This window comes from Larus michahellis, chromosome 16 (genome assembly GCF_964199755.1).
Source record: "Larus michahellis chromosome 16, bLarMic1.1, whole genome shotgun sequence".
In the NCBI taxonomy this organism is placed as follows: Eukaryota; Metazoa; Chordata; class Aves; order Charadriiformes; family Laridae; genus Larus; species Larus michahellis.
In genome coordinates this window covers 2319169-2335412 of record NC_133911.1, presented here as the reverse complement: position 1 = coordinate 2335412, position 16244 = coordinate 2319169, and the positions used below count along the sequence as shown (strand labels likewise).

At 60.9% G+C, this 16244-nt stretch overlaps 2 protein-coding genes across 13 annotated transcripts in view; both read right to left on the bottom strand.

Moving 5' to 3' along the window:
• CROCC (ciliary rootlet coiled-coil, rootletin) overlaps window positions 1-11396 on the bottom strand; it is a 39232-nt gene extending 27836 nt beyond the window's left edge. Inside the window, exons 1-14 of one of the 12 annotated variants that reach the window (XM_074609516.1) lie at window positions 10921-11164; window positions 9670-9831; window positions 9257-9377; window positions 7017-7168; window positions 6226-6411; window positions 6050-6133; window positions 5865-5956; window positions 5596-5761; window positions 3766-3872; window positions 3466-3672; window positions 3256-3352; window positions 1560-1655; window positions 465-620; window positions 162-361 (exon numbers count right to left, since the gene is read on the bottom strand). In XM_074609516.1, coding sequence (XP_074465617.1) covers window positions 162-361; window positions 465-620; window positions 1560-1655; window positions 3256-3352; window positions 3466-3672; window positions 3766-3872; window positions 5596-5761; window positions 5865-5956; window positions 6050-6133; window positions 6226-6411; window positions 7017-7168; window positions 9257-9377; window positions 9670-9708 — 1703 coding nt within the window. In that variant the 5' untranslated portion in view covers window positions 9709-9831; window positions 10921-11164. Of the gene's footprint in view, window positions 1-161; window positions 362-464; window positions 621-1559; window positions 1656-3255; window positions 3353-3465; window positions 3673-3765; window positions 3873-5595; window positions 5762-5864; window positions 5957-6049; window positions 6134-6225; window positions 6412-7016; window positions 7169-9256; window positions 9378-9669; window positions 9832-10127; window positions 10317-10920 lie in introns of those variants that run through there. The other 11 variants (XM_074609514.1, XM_074609520.1, XM_074609519.1 and 8 more) reach the window with 11 other exon arrangements.
• NECAP2 (NECAP endocytosis associated 2) lies at window positions 11313-15821 on the bottom strand. Its single transcript, XM_074609527.1, has 8 exons — window positions 15634-15821; window positions 14847-14947; window positions 14638-14742; window positions 14079-14160; window positions 13376-13484; window positions 12807-12984; window positions 12569-12656; window positions 11313-12209 (listed from the first exon to the last, which is right to left on the bottom strand). The coding sequence occupies exons 1-8, from the start codon at window positions 15741-15743 to the stop codon at window positions 12161-12163; spliced, it is 822 nt and encodes a 273-aa protein (XP_074465628.1). The 5' UTR covers window positions 15744-15821; the 3' UTR covers window positions 11313-12160.
• Between the last annotated feature and the right edge of the window lie 423 nt (window positions 15822-16244).

The following is a 16244-nucleotide window of genomic DNA, read 5'->3' as shown; positions in this document are numbered from 1 at the left end:
GGACAGACGGACGGAGCTCGGGACAGACGGACGGAGCTCGGGACAGACGGATGGAGCTCGGGACACATGGAGCTCAGGACAGATGGACGGAGCTCGGGACACACGGATGGAGCTCGGGACAGACGGACGGAGCTCGGGACAGACGGACGGCCAGCGGGTACCTGCGCAGGACCTCAGCCTCTGCCCGCAGCCGGGCCGCCTCTCGCAGGGCCTCGTCCTGCGCCCGCCGGCAGCCCCCGGCCTCGGCGCTGAGCTGCTCCAGCCGCTGCTCCAGGGTCCCCAGCCGCTGCTCGCTGTCCCCCAGCGCCCGCCGCAGGCCCCCCGCCGCCTCCCGGCTGGCCTCCGCCTGGCCACGGGCCTCCTGGGAGGATGCGGGGGGACACACACACATAAAGAGGGGGGGTCAGCCTTCATCATCCTCATCCTCGCCTCCCCCAAACCATGCCCCCCCCCCCGGAGCTCACCTGCAGCTGGAGGTGGCGGCGGCGCAGGGCGGCGTGCACGGCGGCGGCGGCGGCGCTGGGGGAGAGGCCGCGGCCAGGGGATGCGGGGGGACACGGCGGGGGCTCCAGGGGGGGCGGCAGCGGCGGCGGCTGCTCGGGGTCGTCTGCCAGCACCGCCTGGGAGGGGAGACCCCCGTCACCCAGGGGAAACTGAGGCAGGGAGGGGGGAAACTGAGGCAGAGGAGGGGGGAAACTGAGGAAGGAGGGGGAAACTGAGGAAGGAGGGGGAAACTGAGGAAGGAGGGGGAAATTGAGGCAGGGAGGGGGGAAACTGAGGCAGAGGAGGGGGGAAACTGAGGAAGGAGGGGGAAACTGAGGCAGGGAGGGGGGAAACTGAGGAAGGGGGGGGGAACTGAGGAAGGAGGGGGAAATTGAGGCAGGGAGGGGGGAAACTGAGGAAGGAGGGGGAAACTGAGGCAGAGGAGGGGGAAACCGGGGCAGGGAGGGGGGAAACTGAGGCAGAGGAGGGGGGAAATTGAGGCAGAGGAGGGGGGAAATTGAGGAAGGAGGGGGAAATTGAGGAAGGAGGGGGGAAACTGAGGAAGGAGGGGGGAAACTGAGGCAGAGGAGGGGGAAACCGGGGCAGGGAGGGGGGAAACTGAGGCGGGGGGGGGGAACTGAGGAAGGAGGGGGAAATTGAGGCAGAGGAGGGGGGAAACTGGGGCAGGGAGGGGGGAAACTGAGGCAGAGAAGGGGGGAAATTGAGGAAGGAGGGGGGAAATTGAGGAAGGAGGGGGAAACTGAGGAAGGAGGGGGGAAACTGAGGCAGGGAGGGGGGAAACTGAGGAAGGAGGGGGAAATTGAGGCACAGGGGGGTAACTGAGGCAGGGAGGGGGAAACTGAGGAAAGGGGGGAAACTGAGGAAAGGAGGAGGGAAACTGAGGAAAGGGGGGGACTGAGGAAAGGGGGAAACAGGCAAGAGGGGGAAACTGAGGAAGGGGAGGCAAAACTTAGGCAGTGGAGGGGAAACTGAGGCTGGGGAAAGGGGAAACTGAGGCGGGGAAAGGGGACCCCCCAGCTGCAGGGGACGGAGGGGCAGTGGGGAGCCCCCAACACCTGGGTGACATCCTGCAGCGTCTGCCGGAGCAGCTCCACCTCGGCGCGCAGAGCCTCCACCTCCGCCGGCGACGGCTCCTGGGCGCGCGAGGCCTCCTGCGGAGCCCAGCGGTGCGGCGTCAGGCCACGGCCGGCATGCGCCGCGTCCCGCCACGCGTCCTGCATCGCACCCCGGCATGCACCGCGTCCCGCCATGCATCCTGCATCGCACCTCAGCATGCACTGCCATGCATCCTGCATCACGCCTTGGCATGCACTGCATCCCACCACGCACCCTGCATCGCACCTCGGCGTGCACTGGATCCCGCCGTGCGTCCTGCATCATGCCTCGGCGTGCACCTTGCCCCGCCACGCACCCTGCATTGCACCTCACCGTGCACCGCCGTGCATCCTGCATCGTGCCTTGGCACGCACCGCGCCCTGCCATGCATCCTGCATCACGCCTCAGCATGCATCGTGCCCTGCCACGCGTCCTGCATCGCACCTCGGCATGTACCGCACCCACCATGCATGCTGCATCGTGCCTCAGCATGCACCGCCATGCATCCTGCATCGCGCCTTGGCATGCACCGCGCCCCACCACACATCCTGCGTCGCACCTCGGCATGCATCGCACCCTGCTGCCTGGGGGTTGCGCCTGCTGCATGGGGGGTACCCACACTGCAAGGGGCTGCACCCGCTGCATGAGCTGAGCCTCTTGCATAGGGCATCAGGCATGACGCTCTGGCATGCATCACACCCCGGCATGCATCATGCAACGCACCCCGGTGCGCGTCGCACCCTGGCACGCACTGCACATTGCACCCTGGCATGCATCGTGCATCGCGCTCCAGCGTGCACCATGCCTTGCAACGCACTGCATGTGCAGAGTTTGGCATGCGTCACACCCTGGTGTGCGCTGCACCACGGCGTGCAGCATCCATCGCACCCTGGTGCGCAGCCCAGCCCAGCATGCACCGTGCACGGCGCCCCAGCGTGCATCGCGGCTCAGCACGCATCATGCACTGTGCTCCTGCACGCATCGCGCCCTGCTGTGCCTCGTGCGCCACGCTCTAGCACGCATCCTGCCCCGCTGGGCATCGCAGCCCCGGCGTTGCTGCGCATCACGCCCCGGTGTGCATCACGCACTGCACCCTGGCACGCATCCTGCCCCAGCAGGCATCGTGCGTTGTGGCTTGGCATGCACGCTACCCAGGTATGCGTTGTGCATCGTGCCTCAGCCTGCATCCCGGCTTGGCATGCATCCTGCCCTGGCATGCGGCACGCATTCTGACCCAGCCTGCATCCCGGCTTGGCATGCATCGTGCCTCAGCATGCATCACAGCTTGGCATGCATCGTGCCTCGGCATGCAGCATGCATCGTGCCTCGGCCTGCATCCCGGCTTGGCATGCATCATGCCTCAGCATGCAGCGTGCATCGTGCCTCAGCATGCATCACAGCTTAGTGTGCATCTTGCCCTGGCATGCAGCACGCATCCCGACCCAGCCTGCATCCCGGCTTGGCATGCATCGTGCCTCAGCATGCAGCGTGCATCGTGCCTCAGCATGCATCACGGCTTGGCATGCATCATGCCTCAGCATGCATCGTAGCTTGGCACGCATCCTGCCCTGGCATGCAGCACGCATCCCGCCCCAGCCTGCATCCCTGCACCCCCCGCCTCATCCCGTCCCGGGACTCAGGGTGCCCCGCGCTCACCAGGTTTCGCAGCTGCAGGGTCAGCGCCTCCACCGCCCGCTCCTTCTCCCCATCCTCAGCCCGCAGGCGCTCCAGGGCCGCCGCCAGCTCCGCCAGCCTGCGGCAAAGACACCGGGCAGCAGCGCAGCCCACCCTGCACCTATCCCCTGGGATCCCCTCACCCCCCCCCCAAAAAAAAACAAAACAAAAAACCCCAGCCCCGCTGGGTACCTGGCGTTGAGAGCGGCTTTCTCCAGGTCGGCGTCCCGCGCCCGCGCCTCCAGCTGCTGCTCCAGCTGCGCCAGCCGCATGGCCTGCTTCTCCCGCGCTGCGCCCGCCTGGCTCTCGGCCACCCGCAGGTTGGCAGCCAGGTGGAGGCAGGCGGCGTGGGCAGCCCTGCCCGCCCGCGACGCCTCGTGCCTCAGCTCCGCCAGGTCCCTGCGGCGGGACACGCAGGATGATCGGACTCGGTCACCTCCACTCCCCGGGGGAACCCCTCCCTGGGACACCCCTCCCTGGGACCCTCCTGACCTCTCGGTGGTGGCTTTCATCTCCCCGAAGTGACGCCTGAAGGCCACCACCTGCCTCCAGAGGGTCAGGAGCCGGCTGTGCTCGTTGCTGAAGTAGGCGTTGAAGGACTGCCCGCCGGACGGGGCCGTGTCGGTGCCCACCCAGCGCCCACCGGCTGCCCAGGTCCCTTCCCCGTTGTAGCCACCCCTGCCTTGCAGCCCCCCCGCCAGCATCCCCATCTCCCCCAGCCCTCTCCCTTTGGTCCCCAAACCTCCATGCAACAACCCCCCCACGTCGGCACCCATCACCCCCCACGGGTCTCCCCAGCCAGCAGCCCCCCACCCCAATTCTCTTCCACCCTGCACGGAGAGGGATGGGGGATGCATCCCTTGCATCGCTCTCCCATCACGTGCCGCCTCCCCAAATCCTACCCCAGGCAACATGCCCCATGGCCCTGCATCCCTCCCTGGTGGTCCTGCATCCCTCCGCATGCCACATCCCTCTGCCTCACATCGCCCTCCCATCACATGCCACATCCCCTGCACCCCAAATTCTTCGTGTAACATCCCCCAGGGCTCCGCATCCCTCCCCGTGATCCTTCATCCTTCCCCACATCCCTTTCTGCGCCGCATCCCTGCATCCCTCTACTTGCATCGCCCTCCCATCACGTGCTGCACCCCCTGCACTGCCAAATTCTTCTCCGTGCAACATCCCCCATGGCCCTGCATCCTTCCTGGAGGCCCTGCATCCCTCCCACGGGTCCTTCATCCCTTTCCATGCCACATCCCTGCATCCCTCTACCTTCCATCACCGTCCCATCACGTGCTGCACCCCCTGCACCTCCAAATTCTTCTCCGTGCAACATCCCCCATGGCCCTGCATCCCTCCTGGTGGCCCCACATCCCTCCCCGTGATCCTTCATCCCTCCCCGCATCCCTTTCTGTGCCGCATCCCTGCATCCCTCTGCCTCACATCGCCCTCCCATCACATGCCACATCCCCTGCACGCCAAATTCTTCGTGTAACATCCCCCAGGGCTCTGCGTCCCTCCCCGTGATCCTTCATTCCTCCCCACATCCCTTTCTGCGCCGCATCCCTGCATCCCTCTACTTGCATCGCCCTCCCATCACGTGCTGCACCCCCTGCACCCCCAAATTCTTCTCCGTGCAACATCGCCCATGGCCCTGCATCCTTCCTGGAGGCCCTGCATCCCTCCCACGGGTCCTTCATCCCTTTCCATGCCACATCCACACATGCCTCTACCTTGCATCGCCCTCCCATCACATGCTGCATCCCCTGCACCTCCAAATTCTTCTCCATGTGACATCTCCCATGGCCCATGTCCCTCCTGGCAGCCCTGCATCCCTCCCAGGGATCCTTCATCCCTCCCTGCATCCCTTTCCATGCCACATCCCTGCATCCCTCTACCTTGCATCGCCCTCCCATCACATGCTGCACCCCCCGCACCCCCAAATTCTTCTCCGTGTGACATCTCCCATGGCCCATGTCCCTCCTGGCGGCCCTGCATCCCTCCCAGGGATCCTTCATCCCTCCCCACAGCCCTTTCCATGCCACATCCACGCATCCCTCTGCCTTGCATCACTGTCCCATCACGTGCTGCACCTCCTGCACCCCCAAATTCTTCTCCGTGCAACATCCCCCATGGCTCTGCATCCCTCCTGGTGGCCCCGCATCCCTCCCCGTGATCCTTCATCCCTTCCCGCATCCCTTTCCATGCCACGTCCCTGCATCCCTCTGCCTCGCATCCCTCTCCCTGCCACCCTCCCGTCCTGCTCCCTGCTGCGTCCCCGAGCATCCCCCCGGCCCCGCATCCCCGGGACCCCCCCCAAACCTCCTCCTCGCGCCTCCACTCGGCCTCCCGCTGCTCCAGCTCGTCCCGCGCCCGCGCCCAGTCGGCCGTCAGCTTGCGGATGTCCTCGCTCAGCGCCGCGTTGGCCACGTTGGCTTGTTCCAGCTGCTCCCGCAGCATGGAGTTCACCTGCACCAGGCTGCTGCTCCTGGGATGGCGGGGGGGAGTCATGCACAGCCGCAGCATCACCCCATGGGGGTGGGGGGGTGGTGGTGGGGGGTCCCGCAGCTCTCCGGGGATCCCCCCTTTACCTCTGCTGCTCCTCCTCCAGCCGGATCAGGGCGTTCTCCAGCTCGTTGCTGCTCTCCTCCTCCGGCTGCGAGCTGCTCGCATCCAGCTGGCTCTGCGGGGACATTGGCCCGCTCATTGTCACCCCAGTTTGGGGATGGGGGGAGGATTTGGGACAGGGGGACCCTCCCCCGAAACCATCGCTCACCGTCAGCCTCTCCTGCTCCAGCTCCGTCGCCTTCTCCAGCAGCTGCTGCTCCACTTCGCCGCATTTCTTCTTGTACTGCAACACCTGGGCGGAGGGGACGGGGGGGGTGATGCTGCAAAGCTGGGGGGGGGGGTGGTGTCCCCAAAATGTCCCTGTGTCCCTCGGGAAGGATTTACCTTGGCTTGGAGCTTCTGCACCAGCTGGGCTTGCCGCTGCTGGCCCTCCTGGTACGCCTGCAGCTTGCGCTTGTAGGCGGCTTGTTCCTCCTCCAGCAGCCGCCGCAGCTCGATGTTGTGCTGGGCCAGGCTCCGGCTCTCCGCCGTCTCCCCCTCGCCCGTCTCCAGCCGCAGGGTTTGCTCCAGCTGAGATGGGATGCGGGAGATGCCGGGGATACCCCCATCCACCAAACCGGGATGCTAAAGCATCCCCCTCCTTCCTTCCCCCAGCACCCACCGACTTCGCTCGGGACGCCCCGGCCCTGGCTCACCGGCGGCGATTCCCCTTGGGCTATTTTCCTGATATTTGCTTTTTTTTTTTTTTTTTTTTTTTTGCAAATAACCAGGCACGAACAGAGGGGCTGCCCCCCCGCCGAAAAAGCCCCTTGGTTTGTGTCCCCCCCGGCCAGGAGCCACGTTCAGCATCTGGCCGCTGCCCAAAGCCCTGTTTAATTCCCCCGTTGCCGTGGCGAAGGGATGCAAAGGCGAGGGATGCCGATGCTTCCTGAAAAGCAGCGGGATAAATAAAATAGGGATGGGGGGAGGGATGCTTTGTGCATCCCGCAGGACAAGCCCCGACAAGCCAGGACGGGTCCGGACAAGTCGGATGCACGGCACCGAAATTCCCGTCGCCGGGACGCCGCGGCATCTCCCCCTCCGAGCGCGGGGAACGCCAAGGTTGCAGCTTCCCACCACCTTGATTTAGGGGTTAAAACGGGGGGGTTCGGGGTTAAGCCAGGGGGTGACTTTACCCGCTCGCTGATGGCGTTGTACTTGATGGCCAACTCATCGCGCTCGGCCCGGCTCTGAGCCAGCAAGTCCTCCACGCGCGACAGCTCCTGCTGCAGGATGCGGTTCTCCTCCTGGAGGGACAGCAACGAGGACATGGCCCCCGCGACGGCCGCTGCGGGACGGGGACGGGGCTCAGGACGCCTCCCAGGATCGGGATCTGGCCCCGGGGATCGGGATCCGGCTCCGGGGATGGAGCCAAGATGCCCTTTGTTCTTGGGCTGGGCCTTCCCCACGTGCTCGGCCGAGGCAACAAAAAGCACTTTTCTTTCCCCCAAATGCAAAGGCTTGGCCCCGCGCCAGCCCGACGCGCTGAACGCAATGCAGTTTGCAACGGCAAATCGGCCGCCGATCCGCGCTTGCGGTTGCAAAAAACCACGGCGAGCGCGCGTTTGGAAGGGCAAGACCGCGGCAGGCTTGCGGTTGCGATCGCGAGAGCGCTGGCGATTCGCCGCTGCCGTCACAAAACCGCCGCAGATTTGCCGTTGCCATCGCCAAGAGCGCCGCAGATTTGCGCCTGCGATGGCAAAACCGCCGCAAATTTGCGGGTGCGATGGCAAGACGGCTACAGAAGCGCGTTCGCGCTTGCAAGACCGCAACGGATTCATAGCTGCAATCACAAAACTGCCGCGAATTTGCAGTTGCCACCACAAAACAGCCGAAAATCTCCGTTTCTGACCTCGAAGCCGCTGCAGATTTGCAGTCACAGTCGCAAACCCGCTGCGGATTTACAGCTGCAACCGCAAAACTGCGTCAGATTTGCAGTTTTGATCCTAACACTGATGCAAATTTGTGTTTCTGATCGTGAAACGGCGGCAGATTCGCAGTTGCAATGACAAAACCGCCGCAGGTTTGCGCTTGGGATCGCAAACCCGCCGCAGATTCACAGCCGCTGTCACAGAACCGCTGCAGATCTACAGCTGCAGTCGCAAAACTGCCGCAAATTTGCGGTTATCAGCATTAAACTGCTCCAAATTTGCATTTGGGATCATGAAACTGCTGGAGACTTGCGTTGGCAATCACAAAACTGCCACAAATTTGCGGTTATCAGCATTGAACCGCTGCGAATTTGTGTCTCTGATCACAAACCCGCTGCGGATTCACAGTGGCAAGTCACAAAACTGCTGCGGATTTACAGCTGCAACCGCAAAACCGCTTGGGGTTTGCAGTTTTGATCGTAAAACTGCTGCGACTTTGTGTTTCTGGTCGCGAAATCGCTGCAGGCTTGCCTTTGCAATCACAAAACCGCTGCGGATTTGCAGCTCCAGGCACAAAAGCGCCGCGGATTTATAGCTGCAATCACAAAACTGCCTCAAATTTGCCGTTACGATCATTGAACTGCTGCAAATTTGCGTTTCTGACCACGGAAACCGCTGCCGATTTGCGTTCGCGGTCGCAAAACCGCTGCAGATGTACGGCCGCAATCGCAAAACCGCTGCAAATTTGCAACTCCGGTCATAAAACTGCTGCAGATTTGCGTTTCCTATCCCGAAACCGCTGCAAATTTGCCGTCGCAAGCGCAAAACCTCTGCGGGTTCATGGCTCCTATCACGAACCCGCTGCAGATTCGTAGCTGCCCGCACAAAACTGCCGCAGATTTGCAGCTACGATCGTGAAAGCGCTGCGAATTCGTGTTTCCGATTGCGAAACTGCTGCAGACTGGCATTTGCAACCCCCAAACCCCTGCAGATTTATAGCCGCAACCGCAAAACTGCCGCAAATTTGCAGTTATCGTCATAAAAGCGCTGCGGATTTGTGTTTCTGCTCGCGAAACCGCTGCAGGCTCCCAGCCGCGACCGTGAAACCGCTGCAAATTTGCAGGTTGGATCGTAAAGCTGCTGCAGAGTTGCGCTTCTGATGGCAAAACAGCTGCAGATTTTGCACTTACGGTCGTTAAACCCCCGCAGATTTGTCCTTGCGATCACGCAACCGCCGCAAATTTGCCGCCGCGGTCGCAAAACCTCCGCGGGTTCGGAGCCGCTATCGCGAAACTGCCGCAGATTTGCAGCTGCAATTGCCAAACCGCCGCCAAATTCGCCGCCGCGATCATCGAACCACTGCAAATTTGCGTTTCCTGCCCCGAAACCCCGGCAGTTTTGCAGCTGCAATCCCAAACCCGCTGCAGATTTTTAGCCGCAGTCGCAAAAACTGCCTCAAATTCGCAGTTATGATCATTAAACCCCTGCGGATTTGTGTTTCCTACCCCAAAACGGCTGCAGATCCACGGCCGCGATCCCAAACCCGCTGCCGATTTGCGGCTGCAATTGCAAAACTGCCGCCAAATTCGCCGTCGGGGTCGTTGAACCGCTGCAAATCTGCGTTTCCTGCCCCGAAACCGCTGCAGGTTTATGTTTACAATCCCGAAACCGCTGCGCGTTTGCCGTTGCAATCGCAAAAACTCTGCGGATTCGGAGTTGCTGTCCCAAACCCGCTGCGGATTTGCATTTCCCAGCACAAAAGCCCCACTCCCCCCCCTCTAAAACCACCGTAAAAGTGGGGGGTTTTCCCCAAACCCGCCGCCCCCCCCCACCCCGTGCCGCGGCCGCTCCCGCGAGAGCAGCCACCAGTTCCCGCTGGGGACAAGGAGTGGGGGGGGACGGGGACGGGGACACCCACCTCAACCTCAGCCTCCTCCGTGGGCTCTGCTTCCCTCATGGGCTCCCCGGGATGGCGGGGGGGTCCCCAAGCCCCGCGCACCCCCTCGCCGCGGCCTCCTGGCTCTGAAAAAAACCCACCCTTTTCCTGGGATTTTTGGGGGCCGCGGTTTGGGCCGGTCGCCTGCGAGCGGGGAAAAGCGGATGCGTGGTCGGGATTAGCCCGAAATCCTGGGTTTTGTTTTGGTTTTTGGGTTTTTTTTGGTTTTTTTTTTTTGTTTGTTTGTTTTCCCCTCCCTGCGTGACGGAGGGAGCGGGGACCCTCCTCTTCCTGGCCACCTCGGGGGTCCCCACGCCACCGCCGGCGACATTTTACCATCCGCCCTCCCAAAAAATACCACAAAATATTCCGTCCCCCGTCCCCCCCCCGCCTCCCTCCCCCCCAGCCTCGGCCAAGCTTTGTAAATAAAACCGACCAACCTCTCGGCGGGAGGGGAAGGAGGAAAATAAAGGAAAATATAAAAAAATAGCAGCTCCCGGCGCTTCCCCGTAGCCAAAATGGGTGGAAATGGGCTCACTTTGCCGCTCTGACCCCCGCCGGGCAGGATGGTGCTGGCTCCCGCCGGGGAAAAGAGCTCCTTGGAGAGAGTCAGCCGGCCCTTTCGTTAAATCCCGGCCCTCGTTAAGCTCATTAAAAGCCAAGGGTTTGCTCTGGCAGGAAAAGCCTTGGGGTGGAGCGTGGCAGGGTTGCTACGGGGGCGAAGCGGCATTAAACCCCCCCCGGGACGCATGTCCCCTCTAACGCAGCCTCCCCGGGGCAGCAATTTTTACCCCCCGGGGTAATTAAAGGCTTTCTGCCCCCACTCCAGCAGGGAAAGCCATCGGTAAATCCCCAAGGCGAGCTCAAAATCCCCCCGTGGCAGGGGCTGGCGGCATCCCCGCTCCCAAAATAAATCAGGGATCCCACCCCGAGCCACGGTCCGGAGAGGGTCGGCATCTCCCGGCCGCTCGCTTCCCAACCCCGAGCCACGCTCCGGAGAGGGTCGGCATCTCCCGGCCGCTCGCTTCCCAACCCCGAGCCATGCTCCGGAGAGGGTCGGCATCTCCCGGCCGCTCGCTTCCCAACCCCGCACCCCAGCAAAGTGGCATTTCTCCTCCCCAAGAGGATTTCTGGATTCTCAGATGCCTCCGGTCAGCGGGAGCTGCCTGGAGGTTCCCCCCTCGCTCTGGGGATGCAAAAAAATCTTATTTTTCCCCCCATTTTTCTCCTCACCTTCCCCTCCCGGAGCCCTCCGCAACCATAAAAGCACTGCTAAGCAACAAGCGTCTGTTGTGCTTCGCTGTCCCACACAGTCTCCTCGACAGCAGGAAGGAGGGGGAACCACAAAACTCACCACAGTCTCCATTTTGGGGGGGGGAGGTGGTTTTAAAAACAATTAATTTGGCATTAAAACCATTTTATTATTCGCTTTAAATTGACACAGCTCTCACCTGGGTTCGCACGCTCGCTGCCAGGCGAAGTGAAGCCCCGAAACCAAAATGCTGGTCATCCAGTTGGAAATAGAAATAATAAAAAAAAAAAAAAAAACAAACCCCGAGGCGCTGGAAAAAAAAAAAAATAAAAAATATAAAGCGGGACTTTGTAGACTGAAAAGCCTTAATATAAATAGGTAAGAAAATATTTATTTGTTTAAAGAGGAATCTCAGCCCCAGCTCTGTCAAAGAGACCGACTCCGTTCCGTCCTTCATTGCGTATATCGCGTCATAAAATGTCCGCAGAAAGAAGTAAAAAAAAAAAAAGAGAAAAAAAAATATTAATAAAAATCTCTCTTTTCAAAATAGAGGTGAAAAAATAATCTTCCCGGAGCAAGAAAATAAGGAATTTCAGCATCAAAACGCAGCGGTCCGGCTCCGTCCCCGTCCCCCCCCCCCCAATCCCGCATCGCAGAGAGAAGCGCTCAGAAAATAACTGGGGTGAAGCCTCGGCAGCTGGTTCGTCCGGAATTCGCAGGCGAGGTGTCTCCAGCAGGACGCTCCCCGCCGAGGGAAGGATTCATCCAGCCCAAATACGCGAGGAGAAAAGCTCCGAGGAGGCTCCGTCCCACAAACCTTTCGCCAAAATTACCTTAATTAAGGCAGAGTTTCCCCCCTGCTCCGAGCGCTCGCTCGCCCTCTCGTTAATTAAGGAGAGGTGACGAAGCTGACGGCTTTTTTTTCTTTTTTTTTTTTTTTTTTTTTTTTTTTTTTTGCAGAAAGGAGAAGCCTCGGAGGTTCGCTGCGATCCAGGTAAAAATATACAAGGCCCCCCCAAGGCGGAGGGCGCTGGCGTGGAGTGTTTTAAGGCACGCGTTCCTTTGCTCTCCGGCATTTGTTTCAGCGTTTCGACGCCGGGGGTGGGCGGGGGGGGGGTATATTTAAGGAGCTGGGTGTGCCGAAGCCCCTGCTTTGGTCCTGAAGGAATGGTGACGATCCCAGCACCCGCGCGCGGGGGAAGAAGGGACGAGGGGCCGGGCTCAGAACTGAACCCAACCTGCGTTCGCCTGAGCCTGGTTAGAAGCCGACCTGGAGAGAGACAGAGGGAAAAAAAGAGGGGAAAAACGAGCTTTTAGACACTGAAAGGGACTGCGGAACGTGGGGAGGGAGCCAGGGGGGCCAGAAATGGGTCCTCCGGGGTCGTGCCAAAGCTCTCCCCACTGCACGGCACCGGTGCTGGGAGGAAGAGGAAGGCAGCACCCACGGAGCTGCTCTGAACCGGGGGAATTTGGGATACACGCTGTCAGAGCCGCTTTTAAATCCCAAAGGGGTGTTTGCACGGAGCCACGCCCCCACCCCCAGCAAAAACAGCGGGATTTGGTTCGGACGGGGGAGTTTTATCGCTGCGGGCATCGCCCGTGCCACATACAAACCCCACACGGCCTCACCCCGAAGCTTTGGCAAAGTCTCCCCAGACATCGGCGGCAGCAGCAGCAGAGGGGGCAGCAGCGGGCTGCGGCCAGGCCAAGAGGGAGTCTGTCGGCAGCCAGGAAAGTCGGGAAGAGAGAAAACAAACATCAGGAGTTATTTCCCACTCTTATTCCCAGATTCCCCCCACTCTTTTCCCAACTTGGATGGATAAAACTGAATCTACGGAGCTTTAGTCGTCGCCGCGTGATCACGGACCTGTGATGGGGGTACCCGGGAGGTGGGCGGGTGTGGAGAGCGAAGACGGCCGCTCTCCGGAAGGACAAACCGACGCGGAAGATTTTCCTCCGGGAGGTGGTGGGAGCAAGCTCAGGCCCCCAAGACCTGCAGGACGCGGTCTGGTGTTCCCTGTTGTTCCTTCCTTTTTCTTCATATTCTGGAAGAAGAGAGGGGAAACTTGGGTGGTATCACATTTAAGTCCAGAGCCGGAGCGCGATTTCTCCCAGGGACGGCTCACACGAAACCAAATTGCTTTATTCTGGGGGAAACATCCAACTGTGCTGCGACATCCCACTGCCAGAGGAGCAAGAGGCATCAAAGTAAGGATGTTTTTTACCCGCAAACCCCCACCGCGAACTCTCAGACCTGGATCTGTAACTAGGAACACTAAGACACCCCCTCTGCGAATCACTGCACGTGGCGTTATCACAAAGGGCTCTGCACCGGGCTTCCCCCTGCACGGGGATTTTGGGGAGAAGCCGCTGCTTCCTCTTGTGCCGACCCCAAGGGAAACGTCGGGGGCGGATTTAGCTGGAAAAGCCCCTCACCGCGATGTTGAGTTTGATGGTTTGCCCCTCCTTGAAGCCCAGATCCAGTTTGGGTCCCTGATCGGGGTTCTCGGCCTGTTTGGCCAGCTCGCTCTGCTGCCTCACCCACCTGCAGGAATTAAATAAGCAGAAAAGGAGACGTCAACCACCAGCCTGGGGCTCTCCCGGACAAATCCTGCTCCAGACCATCCCCTCTGCCCAAAAGCAGCTCTTCAAAGGTGCTGGATGTGATCGGAGACCTCACCAGCCGGAGCAAGGTGCTACGGGCAGCGCCAGGGGAATGATTCCTATCAACGGCTCGAGCCGCATGGACGCTCCGGCCAGCAGCACATCCCACCCTGCCCCAAAACCCGGCTATCTCCCAGCTGCCGGAGCAGCGTCCCAGTCCCTCAGGAGCAGCCCCTTACTGGTGGCACGTGAAGAGAAGGAATGGAATTAGGGAATTTGGCCAATTTTAGACTGGGAAGCCCAGTTTGGGAGCCTGCTGGGAAATACTTGAGGGAGGAAGAGCTGCCTGCACAAAGGCTGCGCAGAGGAACAGGCGTTTCCACCTCTTTACACCACGCTTGCCCACTCAAGCACGACAGGAGCCGACGGCTTCCTCTTCCTCTCCGTTTCTGGCAGACACCGGCAAAAAGAGCTGAGGGGACATGGGGAGAGGCGCAAACTCACTTAAAATGGTCTTGGAGAGGCGCAAACTCACTTGAAATGGTCTTGGAGAGCCACGTTGAAGTCAAAAGCATCCCCTCGGTCGACAAAGCCGACTCCGATGAAAGCTCGGCGGCCTGGAGAAGGAGGAAGAGTAAGGAAGGGCTGGAGCCACAAAGTGGCAGAGGAAGAGGGAGGGGATACCCCATCCCGCACACCACCGTGCCCTCTGCCTCCTCCAGCTGGAGCTGGGACTCCGGAGACTGAGCTATGGGCCTGGAGATATCTTTAGCTTGTTGGTTGCACATACGGGCTTAGTAAAACCCGCTTTTAAATTAATACAAGACAAAGCAGAGGTTGGCATCACGCTGATGATTTTTCACGCAGAGGCGTCCTCATGCTGACATCGAGCAGCAAAATTAAACTGGTTTTATTCCTAGTGAAGGACAGAGCACAGTTGGCACGTGGGAGTGAGATAATTCATCCCTTTGCCACCGTATGCTGGGAATATTTAGCCCTTGAAAGCAAGAATCCTTCACAAACTAGAGCAGCGAGGGCACTAAAGGCTTTCTGAGGTGATTCCCCCAATCTGTTCCCCACATATCGCGACGTACCGTTCCCATCTTCAATCCGGATGACAAAATATCTGCTGGAGTCCGTCACGCTCTCCACAGCGATGCCAGGGAACTGCTCCACGGGCGCCTGGGCAAAAAGTTCTCCTGAAAAAGAGAAATGGAAGTGGGTTAACACCGGGGCGTAGCGTCCCTACATCATGTTCCTCCCCACAAAGAGGTGTGGAGCTGTCGCCTTCCCCCCTTCTTACCTGAGGTCTTGTCTTCTAGCTTGATGTACGCGATCTTGCCCTTGGCGGTGATCCGTAGCCTGCCGCTCCATGCTGGCTGGTCCAGCTGCCACTCTGCAGCTCTGGAGAAAGAGGAAATGGCGACCAACGTCTGAGCTGCCTCTCACCGTCCCAGGCAACACCACTGACCTATTTTAATGCCCCCATAACACGTCACAGAGCTTATCTGCCCAACTCCCCTCATCAACAGCACCGAAGCAGCGCAAGCGAGAACCTGCCTGCACCCACGCTCGCTGCGGAAGGAGGTGGATTTGTCACGACATCTGTCGTTTCCCTCCAAACCAGCTGGGCCCCTGCAAAACCGGGTGTCAGGTCCCAGCGGGGCCCGGTTAAGAATTGCATAAGAGGTTTCGCTTCCCTTTCCACAGGATCTCCAGCTCGAAAGCAGTTTCTCGGGGGTGCTGAGCCGCACTGGCTGCAGCCTGGCTCTGCCAGGGCAGCCTTCAGTCCAGGCTGAGGACTGAGGAGCCCCAGAACACACGGGGGGATGGAGATACCCCGCTGTGGGCCGGGATATGGGGCAGAGATACCTCATAGGGGGCGGGCCTGGCTGCCCCACGGTGAGGGGCAGGTCTCCTACACCTTACGGGGAGGGGACGCCACGGGGAGGGGGGCAAACCCCACACAGCCCCATGACAGGAGGGGCAGACAGCCTGCGGGGAGGGAGGGGACGGCCGCCACGTAACCCAACGGCGGGCAGAGGCACCCCACAGCGGGACGGGGAGGAGGGGAGAGGGGCAGGCCCCACCTGTAACCGCGGTTGGAGGCCCGCGGCGGCACCCGGTAGACGTGTACCGCCGGCTTCACGCACAGCACCGCCTCGTACTCCTCCTCCTCTGCCGCCGCCATGGCCGCCATCGCGGCGGAACTCCGCCCGCCGCCGCTCTGCCCCCCCGCCTCGCTGCTCCGGCCCGCCTCTATGGTAACGCCCCCACCCCACCCACCCCCCCGGCGGCGCCAAGGGGAGAGAGGCGCTTCCGCACCCGCCGCCGCTGCAGCGCCCCCTGGCGGGCGGGAGGCCCCACTGCCGCAGCTCGCCGTCCCGCTGGAAGTCCCATTTTTATCCCGATTTCACGTTAAAAAACCTATTAAAAGTAAGAATTAAAAGGGAGTCAAGGATTGGTGGAGCTGCAAGCCTACCCTGAGCCCTCCTCGCCTTGGCCAGGGCACCGCGACAGCGCCCAGCAGGGAGAGAGACCAGCACACCGCAAGAAAATCAATAAAATAAATCAAAAGTTAAAAATCGCTTCTTTTATCCTCCACGATCAGAGGCAACACGGGCACAGCTCATGCCCGAGTTTGGAAGCCACATCTCCCCTCCAAGCGCTGCCACTTGCCACCCGCTTCAGGTCACATCTC